This window comes from Anomaloglossus baeobatrachus, chromosome 1 (assembly GCF_048569485.1).
Source record: "Anomaloglossus baeobatrachus isolate aAnoBae1 chromosome 1, aAnoBae1.hap1, whole genome shotgun sequence".
Classification (NCBI taxonomy): domain Eukaryota; kingdom Metazoa; phylum Chordata; class Amphibia; order Anura; family Aromobatidae; genus Anomaloglossus; species Anomaloglossus baeobatrachus.
Genome location: NC_134353.1, coordinates 572,524,088 through 572,538,443, shown reverse-complemented (window position 1 = coordinate 572,538,443; position 14,356 = coordinate 572,524,088). Strand labels below are relative to the sequence as shown.

Sequence of the window (14,356 nt, the reverse complement as noted above, 5' to 3'; positions counted from 1 at the left end):
TCATTATTCCATCTCATATTCACTGCTTCCCCTGCCCACCGGCGCCTATGATTGATTGCAGTCAGACGAGCCCCCACGCTGAGTGACAGCTGTTTCACTGCAACCAATCACAGCCGCCGGTGGGCGGGTCTATATCTTGCAGTAAAATACATTCTTAAAAAAAAAAAAAAAAAAAAAAAAAAAAAAATCGGCGTGCGGTCCCCCTCAATTTTGAAATTTTGATACCAGCCAAGGTAAAGCCACATGGCTGAGGGCTGGTATTCTCAGGATGGGGAGCAGCACCCAGCAAACAGCCGTCCGAAAATTCTGCATCCATTAAATGCGACAGTCCCGGGACTCTACCCAGCTCATCCCGATTAGCCTGATGCGGTGGCAATCGGGGTAATAAGGAGTTAATGGCAGCCCTTAGCTGCCACTAAGTCCTAGCTTAGTGATGGCTGGCGTCTATGAGACACACCCCATCACTAAACTGTAGTGAAAGTAAATAAACACAAACACTGAAAAATCCTTTATTTGAAATAAAAGACAAAAAAAACCAAAACCACCCTCTTTCACCACTTTAATAATCCCCTAATAACGCTGCAGGTCCGACGTAATCAACACTAGGTCCCACGACGCTTTCAGCTCTGCTACATCGGAAGCTGACAGGAGCGGCTGTAGAACACCGCAGCTCGCTGTAAGCTCCACGGAGCAACTAAAGTGAGTTGCGCTGTCAACCTCACTCAGGTTACCCACGGCCACAGCTGGATTCTCTTTGCCAGATACGTTTTTTTTAACGGATCTGTTCCATCAGTTACACCACATTCTCCAACGCTTCCGTCACATCAGTCACAAAACGGATTATGACTGATGGAAAAAGACAGAAGTGTGAAAGCAGCCTTAGTAGATGAGCGGAGCCTGTGTCCACCAGAGCCACTGGCACAAATTCCTCTCCTATCACCAGCACTGTCTACGGCGGGAACACGGCGCCACCTGGTGATCGAAGCAGAAGTTGCAGGAGTGGACTCTGGTGAGAACGTGACAACTATATGAATGGTGTCATTCAAAATTACATCTTGATCCACAAAAAACAGCCCTGATACATCTATGTGGAAAGAAAAATAAAAAGTTATGGCTCTGGGAAACAGTGGAGGAAAAAAACAAAGGGCAAGAACAATACTCAAAGGAATACTGAGAAGCAGCATAAAATATGAGCTGAAGCAGCCACTTTTCACCTGCTGACAAGTCCTCTTTAAATAAAAAGCCTACAGTAATAGGGAGGATCATCATGAAATCTTTGTCAAGCAATCCTACAAACAACACCCATTAATTGAATAGAAAAAATGATAGTAGAAATGTACGCTTATCATGCAACATAGGCGTGTCCCTCATAAAACCTGATAATCTCATGAAACCTGAAAAGCCAGCTGATGCAGAACAGGTGGAGAAGTATTTAATTCATAGGAGGTGGAAATCTAGTCAGAAACTACTACATAATCCCCAAGTGTACAAATTGGTAAACTGTAGTGTGAGTTAAGCTGGGTTCACACTAAGCGACAGCGACAACGACGTCGCTGTTACGTCACCATTTTCTGTGACGTAACAGCGACCTTGTAAGTTGCTGTTATGATCGCTGCTTAGCTGTCAAACACAGCAGAAGCAGCGATCATAACGTCGCTGTGCTACATGTGCAGAGAGCAGGGAGACGCGCTTAGCGCTGGCTCCTTGCTCTCCTAGGTACAGTACACATCGGGTTAATTAACCCGATGTGTACTGCAGCTACATGTCACAGTGCAGAGAGCAGGGAGCCGCGCACACTGCTTAGCGCTGGCTCCTTGCTCTCCTTGCTACAGTATACATCGGGTTAATTACCCGATGTGTACTGCAGCCACATGTGCACAGAGCAGGAGCCGGCACTGGCAGCAAGGGCGGAGGCTGGTAACGAAGGTAAATATCGGGTAACCAGGGAAAGGTCTTCCCTTGGTTACCCGATGTTTACGCTGGTTACAGCTTACCACAGCTGCCAGACACCGGCTCCTGCTCCCTGCTCGCTTCATTTCCTCGCTCTCTCGCTGTCACACACAGCGATGTGTGTGTCACAGCGGGAGAGTGACGACCAAAAAATGAAGCTGGACATTCAGCAACGACCGGCGACCTCACAGCAGGGGCCAGGTCGTTGCTGGATGTCACACACAGCGACAGCGACGGGACGTCGCTGCAACGTCACAGAAAATGGTGACGTAGCAGCGACGTCGTTGTCGCTGTGTGTGACACCAGCTTTAAGCCCACAGTATAACATCTATTGATCGAGATTGCGAGAATAAAGATGGCATTCTCAAAAATTGTTGTCCATGCCATGGATGTGCATAGAAACACTTTAAATAAGTTTTCTTTTTTTTTTCCAGAAATCAGTGGGAAAAGTGAAGATGAGACATTTTTTACTATATCTTAATAGAGAAAAATTACTCTTTGATCACTTATCAGTCACTTCTTTCATCCCTGCCCACGCCTCCTGAACAGATCATTTGCTCTCAAAATCTACTAACATCAGTCTTGAAAGATGAGAGGGATTATCAACTCATTAAAGGGAACCTGTCACCAGGATTTTCCCTTATAAGCTGCGGCCACCATCAGTAAGCTCTTATATACAGCATTCTAGAATACTGGCACCTCCTTCATCTTGTGCAGTCGTTGTCCTCCTGCCCAGCCCCATGTGGCTGACGCGTCCTATGTCATCCACACAGAATCCTCCATTGCACCCCTGCGCACTTTGAACTGCTGGACTGGGGGCAGATAAATTATTAGGCCGGGGCCACACAAGGACTACTGCCATCCTCACATGAAACTCAGCTCACGCTGGCAGCACACCGGGAGCCGAGTGTCATTGCGACTGAGGTCCGATCATGCGATTGGACCACAGCTGGGGGGTGGGCCGGTGCTGCGGAGGGGCAGGCCAGCGCTGAGGAGGGGAGGGCTGGCGCTGAGGAGGGGAGGGAGGGATTTATCTCCCTCTCTCCTCCGTTGCTGGCTATTGCCATTCTCGCTCTGCACTCGCATTACACCAGTGTACCGCGAGTGCAGTGCGATTTTTCTCTCGCCCTATACACTTGAATGGGTGCGAGAGAAACAAGGATCGCATTCCGATAAGGGATGAGAAAATAATTGCTCATGTGTGCTGGCACATAGGTTAATATTGGTCCGAGTGGAATGCGATGTTTTACCGCATTCCACTCGCTCCAATTTTCATGCCATGCGCCTTAGGCCTTGTAGTGCGCATGCGCGGGCAGTCTTTAACTTTACTCGTGCCTGCACATTACAGTAATTTGCTCTGACCTCAGCAGGGCAGATCAAAGTGTGCATGTGAAGGAGCGCAATGTAGGCCTCTGTGTGGATGACATAGGATGCGTCGTCCACACGAGACTGGGCAGGAGGACAGCAATTGAAAGAAAAGAGGAGGCGTCGGACCGAGGGCAGTGACACTCATCGCACCCGACTGTCCCCTAGGGGAGTATAATAAAAGGTCTTTTTTATATTATATAGAGCAGCCTGGGCTCTTTTATACAGTATTCTAGAATGCTCTATATAAGAACTTACTGGTGGTGGCCACAGCTCACAAGGGAAAATTGTGGTGACATGTTCCCTTTAAGAGCTCATGCTACATGTGGCACCTCAAGGCAAAAACATATCATCTACATATGAATATATGTGTATAAAAGGTACGCGGAGACATTATGAGCGTGGTACAAATTTACCGCTCGTATGAGGTCAGGGGAAAACTACAACTAACCACAGTTGAACTCTGTCTCAGTTTTCCGCAGTCGTTAGCCTCAGCTATGTGACATTTATCTGATGTCCGGTTTAGGGTTCATACAGCACGAATGTCGTGTAAACCTATCTAAGATAAGCATTTTTTTTCTTCAGAGAGAAACAAATAAATTTGCAACTACAATATATATTAATGGTAATGAGAGCTTCATAGCTATCTGCCATAATGTATACAGTTAGCATTCGACAAATATGTTTTCTTTCTAGGGAGATCCAAATGCATACTACAATTTGCGGTATATTGAAATACACGTTCATACATTCAATCTATTTCCACTTACGTCTGTCTTAAAGGGAATCTGCCAGCAGGTTTTTGCTATATAATGTTAGAGCAGCATAATGTAGGAGCAGAGACCCTGACTATCGTGATAAGCCACTTATTAGGCTGTGTGTTGTAGTTTCAATAGAATCAGTGTTTTATCAGCAGGAGATTATCACTAGAGTACTAGGTGTTGCTGCAAACCCGATCTGCTAATCTATAAAACCCATCCCTACCACTGATTGGCAGTTTGCTGACAATGTACAGAGGAGGTTGCCAATCATGGGTATGGGCGGGGTTATACACAGCTTAGCATTCTGAGCATTGTTACATCTACAGTGGAGAAAACAGATTTATCACAACTGCACCTAGCAGTCCAGTAAGTGACATTGCTGGAATCAGGCTCTCTGCTCCTAGATGCTGCTGCTCTCACATTACATAGCAAAGACCTGCTGACAGATTCCCTTTAAGAAACGCGCAAAATAAAAGAAAAAAAAAGCTAAGGTTGTGGTCACATTGGCGTCAGAGGCCTGCATTGAAGATATTATACCACCACAAATCATGAAGAATGCATTGCTACATTTTCTGTAAAACGATTGAAATTTATTATCGTTTCTATTTTGTAGGCTCTTTAACCCATTCATGACCCTTGATGTATATTTATGTCAATGGTCGTGTCCCTGCCTTTGATGCGAGCTCACACGCAGAGCCTGCATCTTTTCCTGCACATGCTGGCTGATCTGTACAGTCGTCATGTGCCTCGGAAATCCGCAGACAGATGTTAACCAGTTAAATCCTGATGTCAATCTCTGGCAGTAGGACTTAGAACGCTTCATAACGTCAAAATTAGGGATTTTTGGCCACCGCAACATCACAATAAAATACAATATGAGATGATCAAAACATTGTATCTAGCCAAAAATGGTATTGGTAAAAACGACAGGTCAGGGCACAAGATGTAAGCCAATGGTTTGTAATACAGTAGTGTGATATCCGTGGGCAAATCTGCAGAGGAATCTATCAGCAACGCAATCTCAGTCTGCTGGGCTATGGGTTTTTGCACTGCAGTGAATACAGAATGTTGTGGACTTTTAAATGTTGGCAATTCACATGATGAGATTACCTTTAATTAGCGAGAACTAGGGCCCCAATTGGTAATTTTTTACTTTTATGGGGGGGGAGGGGGAGTTTAAGTAAAAGTTTACTTTTTTAAGCAGTTTTACATTTGCTGCAAGTTTATTAGGGTTTTTGCAAAGTTTTATGGTAGTTTTTCAGTCCTGGCCATATTTAAGGTTTGCTTGACGGTATAATTATCTCTGTGTTGTCGGCTACTTCATCATTCGAGACTTGCCATTGGCTGCAACACAGCCCCAAAGTATGATTGATCCACCCCATGCTTAATGGTTGGCGATATATTACTTTCCTTAAACTCTGTGCCCTTTTTTTGCTTCTCACATACGTTTAATCATTGCGGCCAAAGAGTTATATTTTCACCTCATCTGTCCACAGAACTTAGTTCCAAAATGTATTAGGCTTGTTTATCTGTTCTTTTGCAAGCTTCTGACTCTGAATTTTCTGGTGAGGGTGCAGGAGAGGTTTTTTCTGATGACCTTTCCATGTGTAGTCACTCAACAGTAGAACAATGGACCACAACTGTAGCATCTGCTAAATCTTCCTGAAGGTCTTTTGCAGTCAAACGGGGGTTCTGAATTGCCTCTCTAGCAATCCTAGGAGTAGCTCTCACAGAAATTTTACTTGGTCTTCCAAACCTCATCTTGACCTCTACTGCCATTTATTAATTACATTTCAAACGGAGGAAAGGGCAACCTGTAAACACCTCGTTATCTTCTTATAGCCTTCTCCTGCTTTGTGGGTCTCCAGCTTTTTCGTTTTCAGAGTGTTAGGCAGCTGCTTAGTAGAACCAATGGCTGCTGTTTTTTAGGCACAAGGTTAGAGGAGACTGGGTTTTTATAAAGCTGTGAAATTTGCATCACCTGGCCTTTCCTACCGATGATAGTGAACAAGTAATAATAACCTGAACAGGCTAATTAAGATCTGAAACCTTGGTCAAAGTTATCTGAGTACACAAATCTACAAGCGTGTCCAAACTTTTGCATGTAAAAGATGGGGTAAAAAAAAAACATTTTTTTGTCTAAAATACAAAAGGAAATGTGTCATCTTTAACTTTACGACTTATAGAAATAATTTTATCTTGACTTTCAAAATAGCAGAAATTTTGACCAGAGGTGCCCAAACATTTGCATGCCATTGTATACATTTCAGCAGTAAATGTAATGTAAAAGACCTTTTCCATCTGAAGCACTAAAGACTGGTCTCAAGCAGACGGACATAGTAGATCCCTTCATCCACTAGATGCCAAAATTGAAACAACCAAATATGTTCTAGTACAGTTGTGGCTAATAGGGATGTTCGGGAAACCCGCCCAAACGTTTTGTAAAGTTCGCGTTCGGGTTCTGATATAATGCGAACTTGCGTCCGAACACCAAACTTGGACTTTACAGTTATGTGAGGGGGGGGCTGTAAAATAAAGAATACAGTTAATAATAAACTTTGTCATTATACTTACAGGACCCACGATGCGTCCTGCACTCTGTCTCCCGCTGCTTCTCCTTCCGATCATCGTTGTACCCTCCCGGTAACCAGCACTGATGATTGGACCTTCCGTGACATCATAGCATGTGACCAGTCACGTGTGTATTATCTCATTGGCTATAGACTGGTCACATAGCTATGACGTCATGCTAGGTCCTGTCAGTGCAGCTCACCAGTATGCGGTGCTCGCCTGAGCATCTCCGTACTCGGTATACTCGGAAAACGCCGTGTACCGGCGACATGCTTTGGCACATGCTTGACTCCCCGTCCCTGCATGTCAGCGCTCTTTACAGAGTCAGCCCACATGCAGAGACTGGCTGCCACAGCCGATGAATAGCGGCGCCGGGAATCAGGTGATCGGAAATCACTGTTGCTATAGTAACCCGCCTGTCAGGTTGCTATTGCAACAGTGGCAGCGGTGACATCACCGCTTACCAACCCGCAGCCTCTGCTCACTTATTGAGTAATTAGACTGCACGGGGAGCAGCAGCGTTCTTCCTCCCATGCAGTGCTGTCTGATGTAGCAGAGCTGCATGGGTTGAAGGAGAAAGAAGACAGAAGACCAGGATCGTGGAGGGGTGAGAGGGAGTAATAAACATTGAGTCTCTAAGTGTGTGTGTGTATTTATTTCTAATAAAAGTATTTTTTCTCTGTGTGGTGTTTTTTTTAGCCCTTTATTGGAGATTCTTAATGGCCGGGTCAAACTTGCCTGACATTAAGAATCTCTGGCTTAATACTGGGTCATTCCGTGTCAAGTGGACCAGTTTTAAAAATCGTCCCCACTCGACGTTCTCCGATTTTGCTGAATATTTATAAGGATGTACATGTATGTTTGAAAAGAGGTTCTGTAAATTTTTAGGGCCAGATCTCAAATATATTGGGCACTGTTGACCTTTCACTGGAGGCCCCCCCCCCCCAAGGCTGCGGCTTCAGCTAAGAGGATTTTGCAAACTTTGGCACATAGCCATTAGAGTTCTATACTGGCCATGATGCTGAAATTTGGCAAACTAGCTCAACTTTTGCTGCTAAACGCAATAAAATTATTACCGGCTATGACAAAACAACATTTCGGCCGCAATTTTGTGTCAAAGTAGCTTGCAAAACGCCTCGCATAAAATTTATGCCAAACTTTGCCCATATTTAACTCAAGACCAAAAACCAATAGGAACTGGTGCTTTACCCTGTACAACAAACATCTTCATGGCTTTGCATTGCTGCAATATCACGGTCAAAGCATATGTATTTGTGGAAATATTCACACCCACATATGATGAAAAACGTAAAAAAAAACGAATTTTACCTATTTTTAGGTCAAATTTCCCAAAAAGGGTCCCCCTAAAATATATTAATTCTGTTATCATTTGAAAGAGCACATTTTTCTCTACAAGGATCATTGGGGTTTTTTTGGAGTCTCTCCATTTAAGAAAAGAAAAAATGCCACTGAACATGGTGTTATTTATTCATACGCAATGAATGCTAACTGCACTATTCAAACCCTTGCGTTGGTCCATGGTGGTTATACCACAACCAATTCCCTAAGAATTTGTATTATAATCCTATTAAGAATTGTAATAATGCTGTCTTTCGAGAATTGGCAGCCCCATCGCCTAGGAGCCATGGCCGATAGCCGTGCCAGGCAAGTCGCGGGTGGTCTCTTTATCGCAGGTTCCAAAGCCTGAGGGTGGGGGTCTTTGCCTAGGATCCCAAGCCTAATATTGGGTATCTTTTGTTGGTTCCCAAGCCATAATGTTCAGTCTAAGTAAGTGGTCTGGAATTGTTGCTGAATTTGCAACATAATGGGTTCAGAGAAGCTGTATTGTCGGCCCATTGCTGTTGCAGCTGGTGCTGGAATTATTGCAATGATCGACTGCTCGGGAATCCAGCATGTATCATTTCTCACAGGCCAGTGAAAGAAGCTGCTCCATGAGGATGCATAAAATGTATTAATGCATCATGGTCGTCGACTGAAATTTCAGAAATATTTCCAATCCACCAGTTCCTATGGTAAATGCAGGCAATGTATTGCCCTGGCTGGAGGTTTGCAATTGGCACAAAAGGCATTTCTGATCTGACAGATCCATCTACATGGGCAATGAAAGATGAAAGGTCATTTGACACCCTTGAAATGCCAATCTTTTTGTCATCAATTTCATTCTCCATCACTAAAAAATAAATAATATATGCATTAAAATGTAACAATAGTCAATAGGTTTATAGGTTTTTGATTATAATAGACATTGCTAGCAACAATACAACTCTGTAACATGTGATAAGAATCTGAAAATCAAACACAAAATCAATGCATTACGTGCATACATAACACCATGTTCAGTGGCATTTTTCTTTTCTTAAATGGAGAGACTCCAAAAAAAACCCCAATGATCCTTGTAGAGAAAAATGTGCTCTTTCAAACGATAACAGAATTAATATATTTTAGGGGTACCCTTTTTGGGAAATTTGACCTAAAAATAGGTAAAATTCGTTTTTTTTAAGTTTTTCATCATATGTGGGTGTGAATATTTCCACAAATACATATGCTTTGACCGTGATATTGCAGCAATGCAAAGTCATGAAGATGTTTGTTGTACAGGGTAAAGCACCAGTTCCTATTGGTTTTTGGTCTTGAGTTATATATGGGCAAAGTTTGGCATAAATTTTATGCGAGGCGTTTTGCAAGCTACTTTGACACAAAATTGCGGCCGAAATATTATTTTGTCATAGCCGGTAATAATTTTATCGCGTTTAGCAGCAAAAGTTGAGCTAGTATGCCAAATTTCAGCATCATAGCCAGTATAGAACTGTGATGGCTATGTGCCAAAGTTTGCAAAATCCTCTTAGCTGAAGCCGCAGCCTTGGGGGGGCCTCCAGTGAAAGGTCAACAGTGCCCAATATATTTGAGATCTGGCCCTAAAAATTTACAGAACCTCTTTTCAAACATACATGTACATCCTTATAAATTTTCAGCAAAATCGGAGAACGTCGAGTGGGGACCACTGGTCCACTTGACACGGAATGACCCTCCTAGCTAGTAAAACAAAGTATTAACCCCTTATTACCCAGTGTGCTACTTGTCACCAGGGCCACTGGAAGAGTTGGATACAGCGCCAAAAGATGGTGCTTTCATGAAAGCGCCATTTTCTGGGGCAGCTGCAGACTGCAATTCAAAGCCGGGGGGGGGGGGTCCAGAAAGCTTGGGCCAACCTGCGGTGCAGATTCCAATCCCAAGCTGCCTAGTTGTACCTGGCTGGACACAAAAATGGGGCAAAGGCCATGTTGGTTTTTTTTAATTATTTCATGAAATGATTAAAAATAGGGCTTCCCTATATTTTTTGTTCCCAGCCGGGTACAAATAGGCAGCTGGCGGTTGGGGGCAGCTTGTACCTGCCGCCTCTACCTGGCTAGCATACAGAAATATGGCGAAGCCCACGTCATTTTTTTTATATTTTTTATTTTTTTTGGCAAAAAACTTAAAGAAAAAAAAATATGCTTCCCTGGATTTTCCATTGCCAGTGAAGGTAACACCAAGCAGTTGGGCTTAGTAGCCAGTAGCTGCTTGGATTACCCTTAGCTAGCAATACAAAAAAAATGCAGCAGGAGCCCATGCAATTTTTTTTTAATTATTTATTTAAATAACTAGAAAAAAAGATGGGCTTCCCTGTATTTTGATTGACAGATTTGATTCTCAGCGCAGATAAAATGGACGGCTACGGGCTGCCACCCACATCTGCCTGGCGTTACCTTGGCTGGCAATCAAAATACAGGGAAGCCCATTAATTTTTTTTGTTATTTAAAAAAATAATAAAAAAAAATTAGTGGGCTCTCGCTGTATTTTGATCGCCAGTCAGGTAAAGCCAGGAATCTGGGGGCTGGAATTCTCTGCAGCCCACAGCCGCCCCTGGAAATGGCGCATTATTTATTAGCGCCATTTCCAGGCGCTTTACCCGGCTCGTCCAGCGGCTATGATGGCGGTGGCATGCTGGGTAATAAAGGGCTTTTTATTCTCAGATGGTACTAAGCCCGAAATTCATGGTGTCACGACAAATTAGACATGACCACCATGAATTTCTAGGAAACAGTATAAAACAAACAATAAAAAAAAAAAACACCACAGAAATTTTTTTTATTAGAGATAAAATAAAAAAACATTTAGAGACTTCATCTTTATTATAAAACAAAATCCTTAGTCCGACGTAATCCACAGGGACAGCAAAGTCAACTCTGCTTTATCACTGTGCACATACACAGTGAGAAGCAAAGCGCAATGTCAACTCTGCTTCATGATTGTGCATCATTGTGCACAGACTGTCTATACATAGTGAGAAGCACAGAGAGCCATGTCAGCCTGCTACATCACTGTGTATAGACAGTGTCTATACATAGCACAGAGAGCCATGTTAGATCTGCTACATCGGTCTGGACAGAGCAATGAAGCAAACGCTGACAGTGAGGGTATTACTCGTGCAGTCTTGCATTGCATCTTCCCTCTCTCTGGACAGGAGCGCCTTAGCTGCATGGAAATACATGCAGCTCACCCGCTGCCGTCGGGAAGATTGTGCGCCGTAAAGCGATGACACTCGCATCACGGCGCACCAGGACCTTTGATGACGTAATACTTACGTGACCAGTCTGTAGCCAATGACGTAATACAACATTCACACGTGACTGGTCACATGGGTATGACGTCACGGTAGGTCCCTTTAGCCAGAGGTGCTTACCGGGAGGAAGGGGGGGGGGGGGACAGCAATGATCGGACGGACGCGGAAGCAGAAGAAGCCGGTAGACAGAGTCTGCAGGACGTCGTGGGACCTGTAAGTATGATCAGAATGTTTTTTTAATAACGTGCTTTTATTTTTTTTAAACAGCCCCTGGACCCGAACTGTAACACGAACGTCCCAGAAAGCTCGTGTTGGGGGTCGTATGCACGAACACCATGTGTTAGGTACAGACCCCGAACATTACAGTTGAGGTTTGCCCATCCCTAGTGACTAAACATTTTGGAGATGGACACAAATTCTTGTTTTCATAGTTTGCTGTTTAAGAACTTTTAGTCAGATGTTTCTCCAGTTACTGAAATACAATAATCATTTCATAAATTTTTACACTTTTACAAATTCATCAGGTTTATGCAAATACTTAATATGTACAGTGTTGTCTATTATTTTTCAATACTTATGCAATTCCCCCTGATATGCTGGATGTCATCTTCTGGGTCAAATCCTGACTGATGACAACCAATTCCTACCGAATCAGTGCTTGGCGTTCATCACAATTTCTGTGGTTTTCTTTGCTCACCACTTCTTGAGGATTGACCACAGGTAGTCAATAGGATTGAGATGTGGGGAGTTTCCTGGCCAAAAACTCAAACTTTCAATGTTTTGATCTCTAAGCCATTCGGTTATCACTTTCCTTGTGGCATGGTCTCCATCATGCTGGAAAAAGCATTGTTCATCACAAAATTGCTCCAGGATCTCTGGGAGCAGTTGTTCTTGGAGGATGGTTAGACACCGTTCTTTACTCATGGTGGAGTTCTTAGGCAACATTGGAGGTTAATCCATTGCAAGACCGGTTCAGATGAGTGCATTTCATGGTCTGTATATGGCTACAATGCATGGACTGATCCTTCTATCACAAATGTAAAGCCACATATATGCCTATTAGATCAGGTCAGAGGACCTGCAGTCAGTCTGGGCATTGCAGTCCATATAGAGACCCTGGAATGCCCCCTCTAAAGCCAGCATAATGCAGCTCATCCACCAGCCGTACCTCATCAGTTTTTCATTCACTGGCTGTTAGACGACTGAATATCAAGGTAGTGGACAAGGCATATTCTAGAGGTCACCCAGACAGTGGAGATTGTGGCTGGAAAGTAAGAAAAGGTGACAGGTGGAAAGTTTCATTTTAATAGCGCCCCTTAAGTGTTACGTTTGTGAAGTCTAAGTGTCACATCTTGGGACCTGTGCCTTACTTTTTCATACATGCAGACAATTCCTACAGTGTGGGCAGACATTGTATACCAATGTACATAGGACAGGCTAGACTGGTCCTGCAGCATGGAGCAGTACATGAACATACACAAAGCAGCTTGTTACACCAGTGCCAAGCACACCCCCACCTGCCGGGCACAACTCCACCCAACATGATGGGCACATGCCCACCTGCCCTGCCGGTCACATCAGCACCTGCCGTGCAGGGCATATCCCCGCCAGCCGGTCACATCAGCACCTGCCGTGCAGGGCATATCCCCACCTGCCGGTCACATCAGCACCTGCCGTGCAGGGCATATCCCCACCTGCCGGTCACATCCCCACCTGCCGTGCAGGGCATATCCCCGCCTGCCGTGCAGGGCATATCCCCGCCTGCCGTGCAGGGCATATCCCCGCCTGCCGTGCAGGGCATATCCCCGCCAGCCGGTCACATCAGCACCTGCCGTGCAGGGCATATCCCCACCTGCCGGTCACATCAGCACCTGCCGTGCAGGGCATATCCCCACCTGCCGGTCACATCAGCACCTGCCGTGCAGGGCATATCCCCACCTGCCGGTCACATCCCCACCTGCCGTGCAGGGCATATCCCCGCCAGCCGTGCAGGGCATATCCCCGCCTGCCGGTCACATCAGCACCTGCCGTGCAGGGCATATCCCCACCTGCCGGTCACATCCCCACCTGCCGTGCAGGGCATATCCCCGCCAGCCGTGCAGGGCATATCCCCGCCTGCCGGTCACATCAGCACCTGCCGTGCAGGGCATATCCCCGCCAGCCGTGCAGGGCATATCCCCGCCAGCCGTGCAGGGCATATCCCCGCCTGCCGGTCACATCAGCACCTGCCGTGCAGGGCATAACCCCATCAGTCATGCCAAGCATATCCCCACCTGCCGGGCACATCTGGCTCTGTACACCACACACTGGCACAGGTACCACCCTGCACCTGATGCACACAGCCCACGTTATAGCGTGGAAGGCTGAGTGTCTGCTGCCTCCACACACCGTGGATCCCCTCACGCAGGTACGGTCCCTGCAGTTACCTGGCAGTGCTGGCATTGAAGCTGCTGCTGCGGGTGCCCGGTGTCACCAGTTGCCGCAATGATAGGTGCACCAGTCCTCTGATCCCGAGCAGGTAGAGCAGCAGCACGGCCGGGACTCCAGCTCCAAACCACAAGCCCCGGCTCCGGGTCTTCCGGTCATTCCCAGCGCTGTCCTCCCGCCGGAGCCCGGAACCGGATCCTGCCCCAGAACTGAGCACATTGTGCCGGGACCTGCGGACCGTGCCTCCCGACCTCTCCATGCCTGACACACTGTAGCCCCGCCTGCCGCTGCCATAGCAACTGCCAGCCAACCAGAGAGCGCGCTGTCACTGATACGGCGAATCAGAGGGCTGCGGAAGCAGCTGACAAGCAGACAATTCCCGGGTGTCCTTGCCGGCAAATAACAGGGGGCGGAGAGGGTCAATGCCCGCGCTCATTCACAAGCGGAGAGGAGAGCGCTGCGGTGGAGCACACATCCTGGAGCTCCGCAGTGACTGCACATACGGCGTATCACAGGGATATCTGCTGTCACCTGCCTAACATGATATGATGGACACCGCACTGTACTGAACTATACCGATTTGTAGGCGGGCGAGTGTGCTCGGTACAGCTGGGTACTGATCGAGCAGCATGACGACACTCAGTACTCGATCGGGTAT

The 14,356-nt window shown here is 45.9% G+C and overlaps 1 protein-coding gene across 1 annotated transcript in view; it reads right to left on the bottom strand.

The window, feature by feature from the left end:
* Window positions 1–13,976, bottom strand: part of ERMP1 (endoplasmic reticulum metallopeptidase 1) — a 67,872-nt gene extending 53,896 nt beyond the window's left edge. The window contains exon 1 of the mRNA XM_075317508.1: window positions 13,698–13,976. Coding sequence (XP_075173623.1) covers window positions 13,698–13,957 — 260 coding nt within the window. The 5' untranslated portion in view covers window positions 13,958–13,976. The remainder of the gene's footprint in view (window positions 1–13,697) is intronic.
* Between the last annotated feature and the right edge of the window lie 380 nt (window positions 13,977–14,356).